The sequence below is a fragment of the Manihot esculenta genome, chromosome 4, assembly GCF_001659605.2.
Source record: "Manihot esculenta cultivar AM560-2 chromosome 4, M.esculenta_v8, whole genome shotgun sequence".
Lineage (NCBI taxonomy): Eukaryota > Viridiplantae > Streptophyta > Magnoliopsida > Malpighiales > Euphorbiaceae > Manihot > Manihot esculenta.
Genome location: NC_035164.2, coordinates 27,372,684 through 27,397,336, shown reverse-complemented (window position 1 = coordinate 27,397,336; position 24,653 = coordinate 27,372,684). Strand labels below are relative to the sequence as shown.

Here is a 24,653-nt window from a genome sequence, read left to right as displayed (position 1 = left end):
ATATAATATATATTAATTTAAATTATATTAATATAGTTTTATTAATATGAAGAAATTATAATTTAACTAATTAGATTGTATGATTATTTATAATATTATTAATAATTATTTAATAGTTAACATAGAGATTTATATTTAAATTTATAAATATTTTAATTTATAAAAATAATTAAATATAAAAAAAATTAAAGAGAGAATATATATATATATGAGCATTCGGTTGGTTCGGTTCAAAATCGAACCGAACCGAATAAACTGAAAACCGAAATTTTAGTTTTTATGAAAACCAAACCGAACCGATTTTAGTCAAAAACTGAATCGAACCGAACCGGTCTGATTCGGTTCGATTCAGTTCGATTTGATCGGTTTCAATTTTTAATATTTTTTTAATTTTTTACACTTTATTTTCAATATTTTAAAATTTAATTAAAATATTTTAATTTTAATATAATTTAATTTCTCTATATTATTAAAAAAACATATTATTATCCCTAATCGGTTCGGTTTGATTTTTTCGGTTTTTTTATCAAAATCGAATCGAACCGAAATAACCGAAATTTCTAAAATTTAAAACTGAACCGAACCGAAATATATAAAAAATCAAACTAAATTTTCAAATCGATTCGATTCGATCAATTTTTTCGGTTTGAACCGGATTCTACTCACCCCTATATATACACACTTACAATAAACTAAATTATAAAGTTTGAAATAGCTCGCAAATAACTTATTTATTTAAATTTTTACTTATTTATAATTTTCTACAGTATGTTGCGTAAAATTTTATAGATTTAATTTTTTTTAAATAAAATTATATAATTTTGATAATATAATTTATAAGATTATGGTGGAACTATATGAGTTATGAAAGTATATAATGAACTCATAATATCACTATAATGAACTCTCGTCGACTCCCGCTTGTCCCTTGACTGACAATTGACAATCCGTTTGATCGAATGATGTACGGCCAAGATGAACGGTCTAGGTGTAACATAAGTGATACCAGATTTACCATATAATAACTTCCCTCACACACTATTTAAATTTACATCCGAGTCCCCCAAGTAAGTATAAATTGAAAATGCAGGCTCTGAAACTTGTGATGGTTGATGATATCTTAATTGACTAGTGGAGAAAAGTTCTCTTTTTCGAGGAATTTGTCTCTTAACAGGAATCATCCATCTTCTTCTCATCTTTGGTACGCTCATTTTCACTTGCTTTTCTGTTTGTTTCAATTAGTCTTCATTCTGGGATCCTTTCAAATTATTTGTGGTTTTTTTATTTTTTTGCCTCTTCTTCTGAGCACATCAGCTAATTTTTTTTCTAGGGTTTCGATTTTTAAGTCTATGTTGATTATCTTTTATGGTATATTTCTCGATTCTGTTCTCTCTTTCTGCTTCCTCCATAACTTTAATTTCATTGAGCTATTCTCGTAATTCCTAGATTTTTAATTCACTGTTTTTCAGGGTGAGTTTCTTTGTCGATGCTGATAATTAGTTAGTGTTTAGTTTTTGTGGGTTTAATCAGTTGCTTTGTTTTTATTTCTTTGAATTCACATCTGGGTTGTGGTTGAATTGTTAGAAATTTTATGGTGTTCTATCAGTGCGTTTAAGGTTTTCATTGAGTTATTTTCACTTATTCAAAATCCCCTTTTTGTCAGCTTGTAAGCACTGTACGTACACTTCAGTATAGTTGGGTTAGAAACCTGGAACTTTGCCCAGGTAATTATCACATAAAAGTCCCCAAGTTTACATTCTCCGTTTGAGCTTAAATGGACGATGGGGAGCTAGATGTGTTGAACAAAGAAGTATTTTCGGGTGCGAACATGGGTGAGATTCCAAGCAATTCTTCAATGGATAGTTTCTTCGATGAACTACTCAAGGATACCCATGCGTGTACTCACACACACACTTGCAACCCTCCTGGTCCTGATTATTCCCATACACATACCTGCTTTCATGTGCATACCAAAATTGTATCTGCACCCTCTGATGATAAGACTGGGACTGATGACACTGCTGAGTCCACTGAAAAAAAGTCAAAGAAACGCCCATTAGGCAATAGAGAGGCTGTCCGCAAGTATAGGGAGAAGAAGAAGGCAAGGGCCGCATCTTTGGAGGATGAAGTTGTGAAACTGAGGGCTTTGAATCAGCAGTTGCTGAAGAGGCTTCAGGGACAAGCTGCATTGGAGGCTGAGGTTGCAAGGCTGAAATGTTTGCTTGTGGATATACGGGGAAGGATTGAAGGGGAGATTGGATCTTTTCCATATCAGAAATCAGCTAATGAACTGAACTTTGCTAATCCAAATTTGGCTAGTGCTTATGTGATGAATCCATGTAATGTGCAGTGTAATAGTCAGGCTTACTGCTTGCATCCAGGGGCAGATGGCAAGAGCGGGGATGGTATTGCCTTAAATGGCCAAGGGCTTACTGGTTGTGAGTTTGATAATCTTCAGTGTCTGGCAAATCAAAACTCAGGAATGAAGGAGCTTGCTGGCTGTGGAATTGGGAACCTAGTAACAAATGCCAATGGCAATTCTTCTAGCACAAATAAGAGGAAAGGTAAAACATAAGAGAACTTATCATTTCTCCTTATTCTTGTGATGATGAATGTCATATACTTGAATTGATTAAATAAGCTGCTAGTTATATGGTTTGTTTGACCATTTTTTTACCTTCTAATCCTATATACGCTGTCACCTGTTAGTTTTTATTGTTTTTAATGCTCCTTTATATGTATTAACATGAACATTGTAAATTCAAAAACTCATGACTGTAAATCATTTTTTTATTCATGCATGTAGGCAATTGAAATGATGTAAATACTAGAGGAATTTCTAATAACTAATGACTTGTAAATACCACATGGCAATGCTCTTCTCCAAATCATTCTTCCTACATGGCAAAAAATAATAATAATTTTGAATGAATAAATGAAAATGATAGGGATGGAAAAGTTGAATGCCTTTTTATCCTTTTCCAAGAAGGCTGTTTCCAAAGTTCTTCTCGTTGTAGGATAATATTGCTCCCTTTTTAGTTTTATCCTTCTATTTTAATTATTTTCTCTTTGTTTTCTTCTTGAAAATTATTATTTCTGTTCATAGGAGGCTATTTTGTAAAAGTGCTGCCTTGTGGCACCCACTGAGCATTGGTTAAGAGAGCTTGCCACAGGCGGTTCATGTTTTAATAGCACTTGAATTAAAGTATTTATTGGGAATACATTGAAAATTTGAATTCTCATAGTGGAACAATTTATGTGGGTGTACACAGATTATTAATTTTAGTATCATTCAGTTTATTTCTAAACCTGGTTGATAGTATCATAAATAACACCACTTTGTGTCTTATTATTCTTTGGGATTACTGAATATTGCATTTTTTTCCTTTTAACGAGGAAGTATGCGTCTGAAATTTGTAGTACAGGCCTTATTGTAATCTTTGCAGTGTGATTTGTCTCTGTCACATTTTGAAGTTGTTTGGAGCGCATTATTTGTTTCTGTTGCTAATATCAAGTGTAACTGCTGGGGAAAGCTTGATACTAAGGTTAAAGAAGTAATTTCCCGACTCATTCCAATGTATAGCTTTCATAAATGATGGTTTGTCATAGTTTTTGGAGTTTATGTGCTCTGTCTCTGTATTAGAAGGTCTTTCTTTGTGGCATGTTGCTTGTAAGATAAATGAAAGGCATGGTAGCAACTGGTGATAAACAATCTAAATTTGCAAACCGGATCCTGCAGCATCGTCAGCACTCAGAAGATTAAGAAACTTGGCATTTGAAATGGAATCTGTAAACTGGTTTTCTATGAATTGTTTCTGTGGAATCTAAACTATGGAGCTCTTGCAGTTAAACCTGTTCACAGGCCTGGGCCTGGTCAAGGGATGGGCAGCCCAGGCCTGGCCCAAAATACTAAATTTATTGTGTTAAAAATATTTTTTAATTTAACTTTTTTAATTAATATTAAGGTAGGCTGCGCCTGGGTGAGCCTTTCAGGCCTGGCCCATGATTATGTCTATCTTGCTTATGTTCTTTTTTTTCTCCAATTCAGGCCATTCTCAATTTGTGCAACCTTTTAAATGTATTGATTGATATTTTTTGTATTATTATAAGAGGATTTTCAAGTCTTGAATATTAATGAAGATTGGTGGTGACAAAGGATCCATATAGCCTAGCTGACCTCAACTAGTTTGGTTCTAAGGCTTAGTTGTTCTTAGGCTTAGTTGTTCTTATTGTTGTTACATTTTATCTGCTAACCTATTTCTGCATTTCATTGTCTGATTCACACTTTTGGAATTGTTCAGTCGTCTTCATTTTTTGTTTTTCAAAGTCATTGCCAAATACCTATGACTTTTGGCACAATGTTAGTCCATATGGAATGCACTTTGCTTGCTCTATCACAGGATAGTTGACCTGAAGATGAGCCTGGTGACCATCAAGTTGTTCATATTCTCAGACTAATTAAACTTCTCTCTACTTGTTTTCTGTCTCACATCTTAAGGGTTGATGCTTGATAATGCCTGAATGACAATTATCTGGTGAAAGTCAATACTATGGTAACCTATGCAGTAAAATAGATACATGCTATCTGTGGGCAAATAATTGTCCTTTACATTAGAAGCCTTTAAAATGGTCTTTACCAAACTAGAGTGTGCTTTTGTCATGAAAAAAGAAGAAAAAAAGAGACAGAAAGAGGAAGAAGAAAAAGATATTTGGATTAGAGCTAATATTTTTTTTTGTCAAAAGATTAAAGCTAATATATGTCCTCTTTTTTGCTGGTCATGTTTCTTTTTAGTGTTTGTGCTGCTTACTGCTATGTCTTTAATGACCAATTCTCGTGTTTTTATCTGTTAGGCGGGACTCGTGGAGCAACAGGAGGTTGAAAAGCTGTTCATATTGTGTTCATTCCATGAGTGTACAATAAGTGCTTCTGTTGAGCTGCTGAATCTACTTCCTTGCTTTGTTGGGTTTGGTTAGTTTATTTTCCCACTCTTTTTGTTTTCACTTTTTTTCCCCTTAACTTAGGTATCCCATGCTTAGAGACTCTGGGGTGATCCCTGCTAAGATAAGCTTTAGCCAGTGGGTTGGTTAGTTCATGTTCTGTAGTCCGAAACATGCTTTGTAAAGGAGGAACTTAATGGATCTGTAGCTAGTAGAATTTATGAAATTCTAAGAAGCTGTCAACCTTGTAAAGTGTTAATTTTCGCTCTCTATCCTCATCAGTTGCACATGATCATAATTAATAAGAGCTACTGTTTGGCGTAAGCTTTGCTGATGCTCCTCTGGGTTTGGCTGGCTTTCAGCTAGTAGTTTCTGCATTTTTTTTTCCAGTGTCATTCTACAAGTTTGGATGGGTTCTTTGTGAAGATCTCCCCTACTAAGCAATCTGAATTCTTCATTGCTGAATTACAGAATTTATGGAAGGGGCCATCTTTGATGTCTCACTAATGAAGCAGGCAGATAATTGTTTGCGAGGCAAATGCCCTTTGAAATTTGTGCTCCTGGGACCTTGCCAACAGCCATGAATGAGCCAGAAACAGCGAGGGATGAAGAGATTGTTTTTGTGGGATGTTTTTTCTCTGCTCTGTGGTCATTGTTTCCCAAAATTCGTTCTGTCAAAAACTTACTAATCAGTTCAAAATGTCAAAACGGATAGCAAATTATTATATTTGTTATTTTGGCCAATAGAAGAGATGTGGGATACTTGTGTTTTTTGTGAGAACAAATTTTCAAGTTGAAGTTTAACATGTTTTACAATGACCAAATTATTCCTTCTATTCTTTATAGCAGTTCAGTTTACAGTGTGTTCGGATGAAGTGAATGCAGACTTCCTAAAAGTAAAATAAGGTAAGGGAAGATAATGGGAGATAAGGTATTAGAACATCTTTAAACTTGCCAATTGGCAGATTAAAAAGTGAGATTATTTTGAGGTTTTGAAACTTAGAAAGAAAAAGACTGTTCTCAAACAAATTTAATACCTTAAAGATTCATGTTGGGGGTATTATGGGGTGTGATGTTGTATTGTAGATCAAATGCGAAGGTCTTGCAAGCATCTTTATATGCTAACTAGTGTGATCATTATAAACAGATTGGAAATTAGGGTTGATTCTTTATATAAACAGATTGGAAAGGGATGAGTGGCGACCTCGAGATGCTAAGGTGCTGCACAGCTTTTGTGTTTGTGTTCCACGTAACTCTTTCAATATCACTTTGCAAATCTTTTCCTTTTCCTTTTCCTTTGATGGTATGGACACGAAATCTTTCGGGAGCGTTCTTAATCTATAGGGATTATAGAATTTGACAGGGCTTAACTGCTTTTTCAAAGACAATTGAACCTAGATGTGAGGTGTCAGAGGGCTTTGGCCCCTCCTCTTTTAAAAAAAAAATAAATAAATAAATAAAGGAATACTAGCAGCAAAGTCACTTTTTTGAAGTAGCCACCTAACATTATCTATTTTATTAATTAAAAAATAGAATAATTATAAAAAGAAAAGAATATAATAATATTTTTTATTAATAAATAGAGAATATTAAACGATGACCGAGAAAATTATTATTGTTAGTATTTCTCAAAATAATAATGCTATTGTATGGTAAATTATTTTGGGATCAAGAGTAGATAAATTCATTAAAGCCAAGTAGGGTACATAGAGCAATTGTATATGGGTAATTAGTCTATAATCGACATTCTATAGTAATCTTACATATAATATACTATCAATCAATTGTATATGTATAAGTTACGATCAACATTCTATAGTGACATTAGATATAATTTATATTATCAATTAATTGTATACGTGTAATTAACCTATAATCGACATCTACTTTCAATCAATTATATATACGTAATTAACATATTATCGATATCTTATAATGACATTATATATGATATGTACTATCAATCAATTATATATGTATAATTAATTTACGATCAATATTCTATAGTGACATTATATATAATTTGCACTATCAATCAATTAATTATATACATGTAATTAATTTATGATTGATATCCTATAGCGACATTATACATAATTTGTACTATAAATAATTATATACATAAATTTTTTTTTAATAAATTTGTATACATATAATTAACCCACGATTGAGATTCTATAATGACATTATATACACTATCAATCAATTGTATACGTATAATATATGTGTAATTAACCATGATCTACGTCATATATTGACCTTATAGTTTGTACTATCAATCAATTATATATGTATAATTAATCTACCATTAACATCCTATAGTGACATTATATATAATTTGTACTATCAATCAATTATATGTGTAATTAACTTATAATTGATATCCTATAGTGACATTATATATAATTTATACTATCAATCAATCAATTGTATATGTGTAATTAACCTATAATCAATATCATATAATGACATTATACATAATTTGTACTATCAATTAATTATATATGTATTAATTATAACTTTATTTTAATTTTCTCTATAAAAAAAAATATTATTCTTAAATCCCAACCTTTAATTTTAACACCTTTAATTTCTATTCATCATATTAAAGTTTGTTAAAAAAAGTAATGAAAACAAATTCGTACAAATTAATTTTAGCCCTTTTTTTTCTTTTTTTAATTTAGCCTTTAAATTTAAGGTTTTGTAGCTCTAATAAGCAATTTTTTTTATTTTTCAAGGGAGGGGATTTTGGGAGAGCTAAAAATTGTGAGAGAGCATTTTGCAAATGTACCTAAAAGAAATTCCACCCCTTTTTTTTCATCTTACAAAATATTGTTGTTTCATCTCCTTCCTTTACCACGTAACCTATAAAAATGAGAGTATTGGTCGTTAAAATTTAAGTATATCTTTTTTTTTAAAATCTCATATTAAATAGGAAAGGAATGAGCTATTAATTAAAGACACTATAAATTAGTTACAAAAAAAGTCACCATAAATTAATAAGCAATATGCGTCATGTAAATTCGCAGCGAGTACAAATTGAATTTTTATCTTTTTTATCGGAAATATTATGTACTCAATTATTATTAATACTTAATTATTTTCAATTATTACCTCTATTTTAAAATTATTATATTGTAAAATAATCATTTTTAACTTAAATTTTAATAATTATATCAATTATCGTTAACCAAAGATAAATTTATTGTTATTGTTATAATTTTAACAATTAATTATAGTATCATTGTAATTAATATTGACGACTAGTATACAACATCCTCATTTAAAACTTTTAATGATAAAACTTCTAAAAATGACGTAACAACCGAATAAAGTGATCATTAATGATTTTGAATGATCAATTTTTAATATTCAACGATGAATTTTTATCTTGTTAATGAATATTTTTCTTGTAATGTATGTCCCACCATCAGTCTCAAATAAAAAGAGAGTAGTAAAATTTCATAGTGCTAAGCTGGAATCAGAGGAGGATGAATGGAGAAATGCTCTTATAGGAAGTGTTAGGCTGCTCCTAGATTTCAATGGATTGAAAAGTATGCTTTGAGTAGGTGGAGGAAGCATGGATTGCAGACTGTACACATGGTGAGATCAAATATTTTTACGTTATGTATTTAATGGTGAACAAGGGAAAGAAACCGTTATAAAGGAAGGGCCGACCTTTTCTCCTTGGGAATTTTGATTAATTAAGATGCTAAGCAAAATTGGAAGCTCCTTAGCTAGCCTTTATTTTCAAATTCTTACACTATTGAGAAATTGAAATTGGATTATGCTAGAGTTTTGATTGAGATGAAAATTAATGGTGGATTCTCAAATAAAATTTTTTTTAGAAAAGTATGGTATAAAATTGTGTGAAAATGTTATTTATGAGTAGAAACTAATTAATTGTGTGAATTGTATGGGTTTTGGGCATGAGGCAACCAATTGCAGGTCACAGGAAAGGCAGGGAGTTCAAGGGAAAGGTGTAGAAGGGTAAGAAAAAGATGAAAATATGGAGAGAAAAAAATGGCTTCTAATGGGATGTATGAGAGAAAGGGTAGTAGATGGTATTATTGAGGTCGATGGTATTATTGAGATAAGTGAATAGAAGAAATGGATTAAAGTGGAAAAAATAAAGGGAAAAGTAAAGTGGGGGTTACAATTGCAAATAATAGTGGTGTAGAGGTGGTGGCAAGAGTTAGGGAATATAATAAAAATTATGTACAAAAGTGGTTGAATCTTCTCGAGTCAAATTTTTGCTATAATTATCAAAATGTAGAATAGGGGCAGATTTGGATTTGCTTTGATTCGCATTGTATAAAGTTGTGGAAAATTATGATTATTGATCATCTTGTTCGCACCCAGTTAGAGATTAAGAGTAAAAGTTTCTTTTAGTCAGTTGTATATGCTAGCAACTCTAATATGAAGAGGAAAAGGTTGTGGGGGAAGATTGAGCATTTAGCGAGAGGTATGAAAGGGGCATGGTTAATGCAAGGTGATTTCAATACTTCTTTATTCGTTAGTAAGAGAGTGGGAGGGCAAGAATTATAAAATTCAAATAAGGATTTTTTGTTAGTGAGAGAGTGAGAGAATGGGGTTAGTATAGTTGCATTTAAGAGGATGTTTCTTCACATAAACAAACAATCCAGCTAGGGAGAATAGAGTTTAGCAAAGGCTTGACAAATGTATGGATAATATCACCTAGCTGGATGAGATGGGCATAGTTGAATTTGAAGTTATGCTTACCGGTATTTTGGATTACTCGTATTTAATTATCATATTTTTAAGAGTAGATAATATGAGGAATATGCCCATTAGATTTTTAATATGTGGGTTTCGCATCTTGACTTTGATAAGATTGTGGGTAGGATATGGCATAAGCAGAGGAGAACTACAATGTTTAAACTTTAGAGTAAATTAAAGGAGTTCAAAAGAGAGTTGAAAAAACTGAATAGAAGAAAGTTTATTGATATATCAAGCAGAGTTGATAGCTGTAGGCAGGTGTTGGAGCAGTTTCAAAAAAGCTTACTGAATATTCCAATGAATTTTGTGCTCTTGGATGTGAAGAGAGATGTGATAAGTTATTTCAAGAAGCTCTTAATGTAGGACAAGGATTTTTACAAGCAAAATCAATACTCCTTTAGATCAAGCTAGGTGATCTCAACACTAATTTCTTTCATAATTTAATGAACATTAGATAGGTCAGAAATGCTATTCTCAGTTTGATGATTGGACATAGAGATGTTATTGTAGACTGAAGGGCTATTAAGCGAGCAATGATGGGTTATTAAGCGAGCAATGATGGGTTATTATCAAGGTTTGATAGGTAATGAGGTGCTTAATAGGATGCATGTAGATGTAAGGATCATTAATATAGGTCCTATGGTTCAAAAGAACGAGGCTTTAGATTTGTGCAAGGAAATGTTGGATGAGAAAATCAAGATGGATCCTTGATTTATTAAGAATGATAAGGCTCTCGATATAGATGGGCACAATAGTTAATTTTTTCAAGAAGGCATAAGAGATTATTAGGAGGGATATTGTGAATATGGTAATGGAGTTTTTTTTCACACTGCTAAGATGTTGAAGCAATTTAATATGATTACTTTAACTATGATCCCTAAGATTGAGAATCCTAGTAGTCTTGGGGATTATATATCTATTGTTTATTATACAGTCATTTATAAGGTTATTAGTAAAGTGCTTGTTGGAAGGCTAGGGAAGGTTTTGGATAGGATTTATTAATTTAAACCAGTCTACTTTTATTTTAGGAAGAAGAACTATGGATAATGTGTTGATTGCTCATAAATTGGTCAAGAATTATCATAGGAAGAAGGGTCCTCCTAAATGTACATTAAAGATAGATCTAAGAAAAGCTTTTGATCTGTGTGCAGGGATTTTATTAAGGAAGTTTTACTAGGTTTAAGTTTTCTTGATAGCTTTATTGAATAGGTTATGGAATATATTAGAACTCCATGGTACTTTGTATTGGTAAATGATAGTATTAAGGATTTCCTCCCTATAAAGAAGGGTTCGAGACATGAGGACCCTATGTCAACACTTCTGTTGTGATTATTATGGAGTATCTTTCTAGGTATTTGGTTGTGAATTGCCCTTATTCTTTTAAGTTTCATAACAGTTGGGTGTGTGAATTTAATCATTTATGTTTTGTGGATGATTTATTCTTATTTAGTTTTGGCAATATGGACCTTATGATTTTTTTTATTGATGTATTACAATATTTTCAAAGTGTGTCAAGGTTGCAAGTTAATGAGAATAAAAGCTTTGTATTTTTGTTAATGTTAATGATGGAGTTAAAGAATAAATTTACAGGTTCTGAGTTTCAGGGAAGATAGTTTGCATGTAAAGTACTTAAGCCTGCCTCTTCTGTCTACTGCTATTAAAAAGTGCACTATCAAAAGTTGGTGGATAGAATAATTGTAAAGATTTAGTGTTGGACTACAAGACATATATCTTATGCAAGAAGGGTTCAACTAGTTAATGTTGTGCTGAGAAATATATTTGTTTACTAGTATAGTATTTTAATTTTGCCTAAGTTGGTTATAAAGAAAATTAATAAGAGGTGGCACACATTTTTTGTGGTCTGAAATAGATAAGGGTAAGAAAGGAGGGATGTTTGTTTGGGAGAGAGTTTGTAAACCTAAAAATGAAGGTGGGTTGGGAGTGAAAGAGCTTGAAATGTGGAATAAGGCTATTGTGAGGAAGCTGATTTGGGAGTTCATCATTTCCAAGAGTTCTCTGTGAGATGTGTGGATTAGTAGGAACAAATTTAAACAATTGAGCTTTTGAGATATTACTAAACCTTTATATACTAGTTGACCTTAGAGATATATAATGAAAATTAGAAGTGTGTTTAGGTAATTTTTTGTTTATAAACTGGATAGTGGTGATGTATCCTTCTGTTATGATCCTTGATTGCATAGTATTAGTATTACCGATAATTTTTTTTAACCGAATTTTGAAAATGCAAATGTGTCTAAACATATGAAAGTAAATGACTTATGGTGTAATACCCGGTTAGACTCCGGTATCGGAATTCCTACCGCCCGGTGGAATCTCGGATGTCGAAAACCTCTAGAAGGGTAAAAGCATGTTTTTATAAAATGTTTTAATGTATTTTACGGTTTTAAGCAAAAAGGAAATTGAGTTTTAAATGAAAAAGACCAAGGAGACATTTCTAGGTTCGGCCGCCGAACGTGGGATGGTTTAGGGGGGCAAGTTAGGCTTCCGAAAGTTTCAAAGGTTTGGCCGCCGAACCTCATGTTCGGCCGTCGAACTTGCATGAGTTTTGGAGGCACTTTAGGCTACCAAAAGATGGTCTGCCAGCCCCTATATAAGAGCTCCATGGCCGAAACGGGCGAGTTTTCTCCCCATTTTCCGCCACGGTGAGTTCTTGCTCTCCCATGGTTCGTTTTTGATGTTTTTCCTTCGATATTTCATGTTTTAACAAGCTTTATGTTGATTTGAAGATTTTTGAGCAAAAAACAAGTTTTGGAAGCTTGGAGACCAAAGAGTTGAGATCTCTCCTATCTCTAAGTTGGATCGTCTTTTCTCTCGTTCTTAAAGAGGTAAGAGTAGATCCATAGTCCCTTAAATGTTTTGAGCAAGTTTTATGAAGTTTCTGGGGGTAGAAATGCATGTGTAGGTTATGTTGAGTTTTTGGGTTTATGTTATGTTTATGAGCAATGTGGGTTGTTTGAAGTGTTGTAGTTGGTGCTTAGGATAGTTTGAAGCCCCTAGGAGCTTGTATGCTTGAGTATGCATGTTGTAGAATAGAAAAATGCATGATTGAATGAGTTGGGAGGCATTTATGCATGTTGAGCTGAGTTTCTGCCCTTTGGGAAGAACTCAGGTTCGGCAGCCGAAGGCTCTTTCGGCCGCCGAACCTGCCTGTGGTAGCATGAATCGGCTGCTGAACCCTGCCCCCGAAAGTGGACTTTCGGCTCTGGAAGGGACTTTCGGCCGCCGAAGGTGCATGACTTTTGGCTCTGGAGGGCCTTTCGGCCGCCGAACCTGCCGCCGAAAGTGCCCTGTTCAGCCCTCCTTTTTGCATGAGTTATGTGATTGTTTTAAGGTGTTTTAGGGGGTTTTTGGAGAGTATTTTAGAGTCATGTTTATGTATGTTAGGTCCCTCATTTGAGTCCACCTGTGTAGGTTCGGACCCGAGAAATCGAGGACCCCAGCACTGAGTCAGCTGCTTCAGCGTCTTGTCAGATCCAGCCAGAGATGAGTGGAATAACTCTCTATGTTTTAAAGTAAATAAGTCAGTTTTAGCATGAATCACACATCATGAATGCCATGTGATATTCTAGGTTGTTGTATTAGAATTCATGAATATGTTGCATTGTATAATATGTTGATGATATGGATGAATGTTGGATGATCCTTTAGTCTTCGTATGATACGATATGATGATGATACGGTACGGAAGACCAGTGAGGCTCATTCTACGCTCCTGGCACCATGTAAGAGAAAGACCAGTGAGGCTCATTCTACGCCCCTGGCACAGTTGGACTGTTATGTTATGTTATGTTATGTAAGAGAAAGACTAGTGAGGCCCATTCTACGCCCCCGACACAGTTGGACCATGTAGAGGACTATTGGTGACAAATTCATCCTTGATGTGATTAGCTGTGATGTGTTGCATTTCATGTTATCATATGTTTTAAATATAATATTTTATCATTCTGCTCACTGGGCTTTATAGCTCACCCCTCTCCCTTAACCCCCAGGTTTGCAGGTACAGGGTAGACAAGGAGGTCAGCAGGAGTAGAGTCATATTTGATGTAATAGCTAGATGTGGACATGAATATAATATAATGTATTGATGGTTATGGATGTTTAGAGTTGTGCTTGACCATAGTATGATGTAATCCCTTTTTAATACATGATCTTAAATATTTATTGATGATTATGTTTAACCAAACTCAATACATGTTATGGTACCCCATTGGAGCATTGATGAGGACTCCAAGGTGGGGTTAATGTTTATGTCTATGTATAGTGCATGCACAGGTTGAGTTTGGTGTATAAATGAAAGAAAGGTTCAAATTTTTATGTAATTGTTGATCATGTATGGGATTAAACAGGTGTACAGGAAGAATGTTGGCTTGCTACGGGTCCAGCGGCCTTAAGCCGATCTGGATCCTAGCGCCGGTAGCGGTCCGGTTTCCGGGTCGTTACATATGGAAGCTAGAAGAGTGGAGACTACCTGATCCTAGTGACACTGTTACTGTTGTTGTATGGGAGGAGGTGAGAAATTATAGAGTTATTGATAACCAAGATGATCTTATTTTATAAAAGCTAACCTCTTTAGGCAAGTTTTCTATTCATGCTTGGAAGGAAATTAAAGCCTACTAATAAGGTGAATTGGTGTTAGTTAATATGGGGCAAGTTTTTTGTCCATGCATAGTTTTACTGTGTAGCTAGCTTTAATGAATAAATTAGCTATCAAAACAAGTTTTTTGAGATGGAGAGTTATTGATAAGTCAATTTGTCAATTTTGCTCTAGTTCTAAATAATTGGTAGAATATATTTTCTTTGCTTGTACATTTTCTAAGGCATCCTATTATGAGATGGAGAAGGGAGGTAAGTTAGTTATTTATAGGAGAAGACTTTAATGCATAAATTTATTTTAGTAGAATAGAGTGAAATACTGGCATTTTTGAGTAACAATCCCTCATATAAATAGAATGATACAAAAAAAAATTTACTGTCAAATTGAGATTAGATGATGTTTATACTTATATAGATTGGCATAGAGGAGCTGTTGAGCTGAGTTTCTCTTCTGGGCTTTTGTTCTGTTTATAGTTGTCTTGAAGCTATAGCTCATATTTGGTTGTATATTATTTTGTGGTTTGTAGCTCCCGTTTGGTTGTATCCTGTTTTGTGATTTGGTTTGCAATAAATTATTTGCATAAAAAAAACATTATTTAGATTATAATAATTTTTTTATTTGTCATTTATAAGCTAAATTTAAAGATTTCTTTCAATAATATACAATTAATTATATATAAATAAATTAAAATTAATGTTTTATTACTTCATAAAAGTAAAAACTTAACATTCATTTTTATTTTAATTAGTACAGTGAAGACACAAATTTTTTCTCTTTTCACTCGTTATTTTTACTAAATGTACCTATGCAACTTACTCATGAAAGGTAAATAAATTTTTAAAATTTCTTAATAATATAATAATAATAACGACTTTCTTGTGATGTTGGGTGAAGGGATGAGGAGAGAGATTGGATGATGGATTGAGGAAGAGGAAGAAAGAGAGAAGTTGGACGGTAGTGGAAGGCGATAGAGAGACAGGTGATTCAGTATTGCCACTCATCGTCATTCAATATTGCCCACATATTTTATTAGAAATTATGATTATTGTTATTTATTAGTGATTTTACATGAATTTTAAATTTTTAGTGATAAAACTACTTATTATTTACTTTCGACGCAAGTTTCCCTCTATAGTCCCTTTGTGACTCAATACTCTCGCCTTTTCCTTTTTTCTTAAACCTAACTTCTTCTTTCCTCTTTCCTATGGAAGACGATCTGCATCAATTGACTATCGATGAAGAAGAAGATGTTGTTGTCCCTATTAAGAGTTCCAGAAATATTACGATCGTCACTTATGATTTATGTATGGTGGTGATATTTATCACATACAATCCAATCAATTTTCAGAATATGCAGACCTCTTTGACAGATTTATGGCATTCTTTAGAGGAGTATCTATTATGAAATTAGAGGTAAAAAGATATCTGTTTCGGTTTTTTAATAATGCTGATTTTGAAAATATAGGAAATGAAGGCCCTTGGTTGTATAATCGATTCCTGCATGTTTGGAATGAGATACAAGGTAATGAAAATCCTCTCCATATCCTTTTAACTCATTTTGATTTTTGGGTTCTGATTAAAGACCTCCCTTCTGATTATTATAACGAGACATTGGCTAAATTGATCGGAAATTTTGTTGGCAATTATAAAGAGTATGATATGAAAAATGCTTCAGTTATGTCGTGGACACTATGAGAGTTAAAGTTTGATTGGACATTCGATAACCTTTGAAACGGCGGAAGAAGTTTGTTGGAGATGATGGTACTGTGTTTACCGTGAAGTTTCAATACGAAAAGTTGACTATTTTTTGCTATCTATATGAGAGACTTGGTCATGTGGAGGTTTTCTGTGACTTGCGGCTGAGGTTGAAGAAAAAAGATATCAAGTTTGGTTGGGGTGATTTTCTCAGAGCACCTGTTCGTCGGAACCAGAGACCGACAAGTTTCTGGCTGCGTGATTCCAACAATTCTGCTTCGATGGGATTTGTGGCAGGATTGGCATCAACTAATAATTTTGAAAACACTAATTTGACAGCACATAATAGGCAATTCTACTTATTTGGCAAAAGTCAACCCATTGTAAATAAGGAGACTGAGGACCATATTATGGACATGGACAAGAATTCTGTGGGCCAAGACAGTTCTGATAAGCTTGATGAGGAGACTGCAGCCTGAACAAATGATGATGCTATAAAAAGGTCAAGAAACACTAAACATAACGTTGTTATAGGTTTTTCTTCCTCTCAACAGAATGCCTCTAACAACACCCTTGCAAATGTTAATTTGACAAGCAACAATGAAGCAGCTTATCCCATCAAAGGTCGAGATAGCCGAAAGCAATGATCGTCCTGTGTTGGAACTGTCGAGGACTCGCCAATCCTCGAACAGTTAATGCATTGAAGGATTTGGTTATTAGTTATAAGTCGGACATTTTATTTTTGATGGAAACAAAAACTCTTAGTTCTCGTATGGAATTTTTTCGTAATTTTTTAGTAATTTTTTACATTTTGATGGTTGCTTCTCAGTCAATAGACAATGATTGGGAGGAGGCCTTTCGTTAATGTGGAAGAGTCATGTATCTGTTTCTGTGATTGACTTTTATTCAAATTTTATCGATTCGGTTGTTTCGAAAGGTAATGTTCAATGAAGGTTTACTAGTTATTATGAGTTTTCAGAATCGCAACGACAGACATCAGTTTTGGAACCTTATTCGAGCTTTATCTCGTATAAGCTCTCTTCTGTGGTTTTATTCGGGAGACTTTAATTATTTATACTCGATAAATGAGAAAGAAGGAGAAATGTATTTGTCAAATTATCTTATGCAGGGGTTTAGACAGGTACTTGAGGAGCATATTTACCAAATTATCTTATACAGGGGTTTAATTCGAATTTATTGTAAATTTTTGTTAAACTCTAGAACTGTCCCTCTTTATTTAATGAATTTTATTAAAAAAAAATTAGTAATAAAATATTTATTTAATTATAAATAAATTTCATGAATATATTTTTAAAAAAATAACGGAAGAGAAGAATAAATATTTTTATTATACTAAGTAAAATCAGTATTAATTTTTTATTTTAAGATATTTAAGCTTCTAGCTTTACTTTAAAAAAAGCAACAAAATATTAATTGTGACTACTTAAATCAAAATTAATTGATTGGTTATAGTTAGAATGTGATGGAGTGGTTTAAATCGAAATAATCAAAATTAAAGTATTAAAATTATAAGATTCGAACTGAATTTTTTTTAAGAAAAATTGATTGAGATAAACTTTATTATAGTATAAAAAATATAAATAATAATTTTAAAATAATTTAAAAAATAAAAGATAAATAAAAATTATAAAATGGAGAAAGTAAATATTAACCATCATTTAATTTCAAAAAAAAAAATATATATTAACCATCATTATACATTAGTGGTGATAAATAGAAGCAAACATAATTTCACCAAACAAACCCTAAATTTAGAATATAATCGGCAAAATAAAAGGTGAGATTAGAGTACATTCTAAACTTTTGAATTTTTTCGAAATGATCAAAGTTGTATAGAGATTCCTCGGTGCATTAAATTACAATTTCTGATCATTTTTGACACAAACATCATGTTTCATGGGTTTAGTTAGACAGTGAAGCTACAAAGGAAACATCAGCTTGAAGTTTATCTTTCATCGGCAACTATCACATCATCATCATCACGATAAATACCCTCATCCATTTGCCAGACTTGCAGAGTGTTGTCATCAGCCACACTTGAAATGACCCAGGGCTCATTTTTGTTCCATGAAAAATCTGAGATCTTTGCCTTGTGACCTCCATGAGAGAAAAGAAGTTCAGGAGGGCCATCATCAGCATCTAACTCTAATTGCTCCTCTCCAATCCTGAATACATAATAACCTAAGTCAGATGAGGCAAAACTCACTAGTAGTTAGCAATAGCACGAGCCAAAATTTTCTGCCAAATTTTCATGTCCTCGAAGCAAATTGCAAGTTAGAATGTCAAGAAGGGTAAAGAAAATAAACGGTTCAGTGAACCAACGTTGGAAAATTCCAATCAATGCATAACCTTGGTGAAGAAGACAGGGCAGGAACAAGCAAGTACTACTTCCAGGTCTAGTGAAATAGTTCCACTGGATACATAGGTCAGAATGGCAATTGAGTCAGACCTTTTTCTCTAATGGGGTGTCCCTGTCTAAAAATTCATTTTGAGGCCTAATCAGAGGGCACATCATGGATATCTTTCACAAAACAACAATGTGCCTCTAGAAATTCCACTTTCATAAGCTAACGAGACTTCCCTTTTTTTCTATTTAAAAACTTCTGAGATGAGAGGAAAATGCCTTAAAAGAAGAAAATAGGGATAAATACTGAAGGTTGCAAACAACCTACTCCCAATTTGAAAAAGGTGATAGATTAGGTATGTATTTATATGATATAGAAGCCGCGTTTAAGGCATAATATTGTCAACCCTTTTGTAAGTATAATATACTCAAAAGGAAATTACTAGTAGCAAGATACTACAGTAAACTTAGTTCTTTGGATAATTGAATTTTTATCTTCTACTAAAATAGCAAGATACTACAGTAAACTTAGTTCTTTGGATAATTGAATTTTTATCTTCTACTAAAAGGACAGAGGAAAAAGACAAGACTGGATGTTACAGCGATGCAAAGCAGTTGGATTCGAACTAAAACCTGTCCAAGCTCTATGCCTTGCCACTAAGCTGAAGCCTACTAGACCTGGCGACTGGGAGTGCATAGTAATTATACCAATTGATAAAAAAAAGGGAAAAAAAAAATTCAGGTTCCTGTTTGTAAGGATTTCTTTTTTCTTGGTTTTGTTATCCAATTGCCAAACAAAATTTTGTTATAAATTTTTTTATTATAGAGAAAAATAAGCTACTAAGAAGAAATGAAAACCACAAAGAAGAAAGTGTTTTTTTTCCAGTTCTATCAACCTGTTGTTCAAAATGCAATTTTCAGTTTTGGACAACAACCACAAAGAAACAGAACACAGAAATGATATCAAACAAATTCTAAACTACTACTGTTGCCAAAAAAAAAAAACCCACTAAATTGTAGGCTATTCTGTCTGCATTGACAATAAGTGAGAATAAACCAAAGAGAAAGAAAATCATAAAGCATAAAAGAAAAAAAGAGAAGTACTAATTTATGAATCTATCTACCAATATTTGAACTAAAATACCTGTTCAGATCCCAAACATTTAGCCTTCTGTCATCAGCAGTAGATGCTAGTACTGTTTCATGATTAGGATCCCATTCCACCTGGAATACCTCTTCTCTGGAAAAAGAAAATAACACAAATCCACAATGAAGACATTCTACTGATTTGGTTGCTCATTTGCAATACTAAACACACATTACTTAATTTTCTTTCTGTTTTCCTATTTGGTAGATATAAGCAAAACCATTTCAACATATATCCCAAAAAAAGAATACCCAACACAGGTAAGAATGCTTTTAAAGGCTCATGGGAAAATTACAGCAATTACATAATAGGTTTTGGCCTACTATCACAGTATGGAATGGTTCATTTCAAAGCAATTGGCGTGGTTCATTTCATGGCAATTACTTGGGAATCCTTTTGCGAACAAAAAGTTATGGACATTACACTTTGTGGACTTTTAATTTTTGACACTGTAGCTGTTAAACCATATATATACCCCCATTTATTTGCAAGCTGATCTTTTTGAAAAAGCTGATGGACACCAGCAGCAACCGTTATACTTTACCCATGACAGCTAAATTATGATACGATCATAATCATAATTTCAAACCTAAAAGCAAGCTGTAAAGATAATGAGGAAAAATCCCCTTGCAGATTACAGAATGGCAGAAGCAAATCATGGAATTAAATTCTAAAATTTCATGAGGTAAATATCATACGTGTGACCGCTTAAAACATGCAAAGGCACAGTCAGCTTCCGCATATCAAACAGACCAACAGTAGTGTCCGAGGATGCCGTAGCAAGAATCCATTCATTATAAGCATTGAAAGAAAGATAATTAACCTGGGATAAAAAAAAAATTGTATGTCAGAAAAAAAAAAGAGTTTACAAAGATGATGTCACAAACAAAGCTGGTCAAATGGTTATGTACAGATTTATGCACAAAATGAGAAGCAGGTTCTTTTCAGTACAAAAATAAAGCCACAGAAAAAGATGATGTCACAAGCAAAGCTAGAATAATGATATTACTAGTGTAGATTTACACACAAAATGAGAAGCAGATCTTAGTTTCTTAGTTCAAGCAATGAGTTGCACTGTTTCTTACTTAAATAGACTAAGAAGACTTGTTTTTTTTTTCCCAATATTAGTTTCTTCCCAAAAGTTTTCATTAATATTTGGTTCACCTTGTTTTTTTTTTTTTTTTTTTTTTTTCTCAATCTTAGTTTCTTCCCAAAAGTTTTCATTCAATATTTGGTTCACCTTTTCATAGGTCAACATTAATTAAAGATTTTTTCACATTCTGGTGATTGTTGTTTAAATTGTGCATAAAGCATCTACAAATATGGAGACGATGAAATATGTATAGCTCATAGATAATAAATTAAAACAAATACACTGGACTTATAAAGTTAATTAAGGCACAAGCTAGCTAACATGCATTCATCTCATCAATAGAACCAATTTTTTGTAGAAACAAATTCAATGGGAAGTTCAAGTAAACAAGCGATAGACTAGCTGTGTAATTAAAAAATGCAAAATCAAATTGGAAGTCAGCAGCAACAATCAATAGGTTTTCAAATGACTACATGCACAAATAGACAGGAATATTTTATAAAAATATTACAAAAGAAAATGACAATACTCATTAAACTGTTTCTAGATAAGTTTACCTCCTTTTCATGAGCCTTAACAGAATGTTGTGTTTGATTTGTGCGCAAGTCCCAGATCATTAATTGACCATCATCACCCACAGAACCAAATAAATTCTCATTCTTCAAGTGCCACGAGACGTCTTCAACAACACTCTCATGAGACTAAAGAAAAATACCCAAACCACAATCAAACATCTAATAACCACAATCAAAAAAATTTTAACATAATGTACTGAGAGAAAAAGGTCACAGTGGCACCTCATAAACATGCATAGGATCAAGCACTTTATCTAGAGAAGTGGCAGACAAATCCCACAAGCATATTTTATGATCATGTGAACCACTGATAAGATACCCCTGCTTAAAGGGACTCCAAGACAACCCATATCCTTCTTTATCATGACCCCTCAACCTGAAATCAGGATCACAACTATCCTGCTGTTGCTTCTCAGCCTGTTTGGATGAATCAAACACATAAGCCTCACAACCACTTGTCTTTGCAGCAATAATAGCTGGGTTCTGAGGCATACATCGTGCTCGATTAACCTCTCCATCAACATGTATTTTCTGAGTTATTTGCACCTGCCAATATGCAAACATTTTCAAGCTAGCAACTTTTGAAAAGTAGGCATCTACTCCTTGAAAATGATATTTGAGGAACATACTGACTAAAATTAATGAAACTTAAAATCATGAAAATAATTTTGGGAAACAAAAAGCAAGTGGCATTTTAGTTAGTGGTTACACCAATGAGTTGATACAAATATACAAGACCACAGATAGAACAATATCAAGTATCAACTGTCACTCTATCAGGGAATAAATAAACAGTCTAGTAATGCATAAGAAACTACACAATTCCACAACATGTAACAAATGTGAGCTAAGGTAGCACATCATTTATAAGTGAGAAAGACATTCAAGCCACAAAAGCTCATTCTCAAGTAACAGCAAAAGTAAGTAACATCTGTAGCCACTAATACAGCGAGTGATTCTCACCAAGAAGTTGACATACACAAAGTACTATTTGAAAACAAATTATTAAATTTTCTTTATAGCTAGCAATTTAACTAAATGATAACAGAATGTGGCCTTGAAACAAGACAGAAGCCAAGATAATCCATTAGTAATTTCATCAAATACTAATACCCACAAAACACAATCGCCAAATCCCTTTTATTGGAATAATAGAATTTCTAGAATCCAGATTCTATCATATACTTTCAACAAACCAATAAAGCAGGCCCAAAAATATTAGTTGTCAGGTAAAACTCCAACACAAAGGCAGTAAGCACATAGTTTCTGAATTACATTCACCAACAAATAAGCAATTGTCAGCCAGAAATCTAGAAGGTGCACAAAAAATACTTTTCAAGGATGCAAAATGATACTTGAGGCAAATATTTTAAAATAGTAAGGTCTTGTTTAGTTGGAGTAACTCAAGTAAAGAACTTAAGTTCCTTAGAACTACCAAAAATTTATTTGTTTGTTTCAGTGGCAGAGCCACATTGGGGACAAGGGGACCACGGGCCCCCCTGAAATTCTTAAAATTTTCTAGGACTATTTTGTAAATTTACCTTAATTCTAAATAAATAAGAAAAAAATTTATTATTAGGTCTCTAAATTTTTAAAAAATTTATTAGTTCATTCATGTTTGAAAATTATACAATTAAAATATCTCTTTATATTTTATAAAATCAAATTCTTTAACCTTGTTGTCAAAAAATCTATTAATCTATCTTAAATATTCACATTATTTAATCTATATAATTTTAACCACACATATTATTTAGCATCTATCAATTTAAATATACATACTAGTTAGTCTCTGTGACTAAAGCTAAATCAAATTGACTAATAATTTTTTGACAAATTACTAAACAATTTAAATTTATAAAATATAAAAAAAATTTACTAAAGTGATTTTAATATAAAAACAAACTAGTAAATTTTCTAAAAATTCAGGAACTTAATAAGTTTCTCTTATATATAAAACCACAACTCCAAATATTATTTTTACAATATCTACTACTTCTCTATTATTGTCCAATACAGAAAATTTGCTTTTATTTTTCAAATTTTCAACTTCAAGTATCTTAATTATTTTTTTCTTTTCAAAATATTTATAAGGTAAGTTATTTACTTATTATTTAATTTATTTTTATAAAATCATTTTTTATTATAAAAAGTGGTTATTTTTTATTTAACTCTATTTATACTATTAAAATTATATGTTAGACTATTAAAATTATGAAAATAAATTTTAAATTTTTAGAAAAAAAAAAGAGTTCTATGAGTAATATTTAAATTATTTAATAGCTTTTATGAATAATTTAGATTTAGAAAAAAAATCTATAGAAAATAAATTTAATAGGTTATAATTCAAATTATTTATTTTTTAAAAAATATTAAATATATATAAAATGAAATTGTGTTTATATGGGTAACAAATTAAATTATTCAAATTTTAAAAAAAATTTACTTGTAAAATAATTTAACTTATAAAATTTTATGAATGTTAATTTTTTATTGTTGCTTAACTTAATCATGTTATTTTTAATATTTATATAAATAATTTTTTTTGAAAATATGAATAAAATTTAAGATTTTACTGGAAAAAAATAAAATTGGCTCCTAACTTAAATTTCTATATCACACGGGTTTGGTAGCTAATTTTTTATTGACTTCCTATGATGGGAGAGTCATTTCTTTTTTTGTTATCGTAGGAGAAGGAAAATTTTTTGCAGTAGTAAATTTTACCGAATTAACTTTTTTTTAAAAAAATCTAAACAACGTCAACAACCCCTATATTTCATAAAATCATCAGCTAGTAATATTATCGAACACTTAATACGCACAAAACAAACTAAAAAATTACAGAGAAAACCCCACCAACTAATTACCTGAGGAATCAAAGAACTTTCAGATTGGGAATCAAACTTCGCTTCAGCAGTGCGGATAGGCAGGACGGCGTCAGCAACCATGAGGAAGTTGGGGAAATCATCGGATGTATGTGTTCCGAGGACCAGCTTGTGTACAGAGAAAGAAGAAGGATCGGTGGGGTGAGACAGTGGGTCGGGGAGGGGAACCCATTGGACAGTGAGAGAAGGCCACTCGAGAGGGTGAGAGATGACAAGATCGTAGAGAAATGGCGTGTTCTTCTTCCAAACAGAGAATTCCTCATCCAATTGTTCAGGAGTTAGCTCTTGCTCTTCTTCTGCTGCCATTGTTTGGGGACTTCAACAGCACTTTGTTTGAAGAAGAGAAGAAATGAAAATACAAGCGGAATAAAAAATGGACGATTTGTGGTATTGGGTTATCGGATTTGGCGTTATGAGCGGTTTTGTTTCCCGCCAAAATGGTGGAGGGAAAGGAGGTAAAGCTGTGTTGGGCTACGAACATTGAGCTCAAATCCTCAAGCAAATTGGAGCAATATGATGCTGAGACCTAAGCCCAATGGCTCGCAGACCTCAACTCTAGTGGTTAATTTAGTCCCTTATTTTAAGGAAAATTTTAAATTG

General features: G+C 32.5%; 2 protein-coding genes across 3 annotated transcripts; one reads left to right on the top strand and one right to left on the bottom strand.

Annotated features, from left to right (window-relative positions):
- The first annotated feature begins 1,067 nt into the window (after positions 1-1,067).
- LOC110613545 (basic leucine zipper 19) lies at positions 1,068-5,774 on the top strand. Of its 2 annotated transcripts, XR_002487641.2 has the most exons (4): positions 1,068-1,201; positions 1,664-2,564; positions 4,852-4,969; positions 5,410-5,774. XR_002487641.2 is itself a non-coding variant. In XM_021754735.2 (3 exons), exons 2-3 carry the CDS (start codon positions 1,775-1,777, stop codon positions 4,878-4,880), a joined length of 819 nt encoding a protein of 272 aa, XP_021610427.1. In that variant the 5' UTR covers positions 1,068-1,201; positions 1,664-1,774; the 3' UTR covers positions 4,881-5,774. The 2 variants fall into 2 exon arrangements, 1 of the variants encoding a protein (XP_021610427.1); XM_021754735.2 differs by having other exon boundaries at positions 4,852-5,774.
- Positions 5,775-17,768: 11,994 nt separating this feature from the next.
- LOC110612930 (WD-40 repeat-containing protein MSI2) lies at positions 17,769-24,548 on the bottom strand. The gene is made up of 6 exons (XM_021753791.2): positions 24,036-24,548; positions 21,391-21,714; positions 21,151-21,294; positions 20,199-20,323; positions 19,498-19,593; positions 17,769-18,174 (listed from the first exon to the last, which is right to left on the bottom strand). The coding sequence occupies exons 1-6, from the start codon at positions 24,357-24,359 to the stop codon at positions 17,955-17,957; spliced, it is 1,233 nt and encodes a 410-aa protein (XP_021609483.1). The 5' UTR covers positions 24,360-24,548; the 3' UTR covers positions 17,769-17,954.
- Positions 24,549-24,653: the final 105 nt, after the last annotated feature.

Excerpts from the sequence above, each read along its gene's own strand:
- LOC110613545 (XM_021754735.2), top strand. The coding sequence starts at position 1,775 with ATGGACGATGGGGAGCTAGATGTGTTGAACAAAGAAGTATTTTCGGGT. Across the intron at positions 2,565-4,851 it reads TAGCACAAATAAGAGGAAAG|GCGGGACTCGTGGAGCAACA; the intron begins GTAAAACATAAG and ends TTTATCTGTTAG.
- LOC110612930 (XM_021753791.2), bottom strand. The coding sequence starts at position 24,359 with ATGGCAGCAGAAGAAGAGCAAGAGCTAACTCCTGAACAATTGGATGAG. Across the intron at positions 19,594-20,198 it reads CATGTTTTAAGCGGTCACAC|AGAAGAGGTATTCCAGGTGG; the intron begins GTATGATATTTA and ends TTCTTTTTCCAG. Across the intron at positions 18,175-19,497 it reads AATGTTTGGGATCTGAACAG|GATTGGAGAGGAGCAATTAG; the intron begins GTATTTTAGTTC and ends TTATGTATTCAG.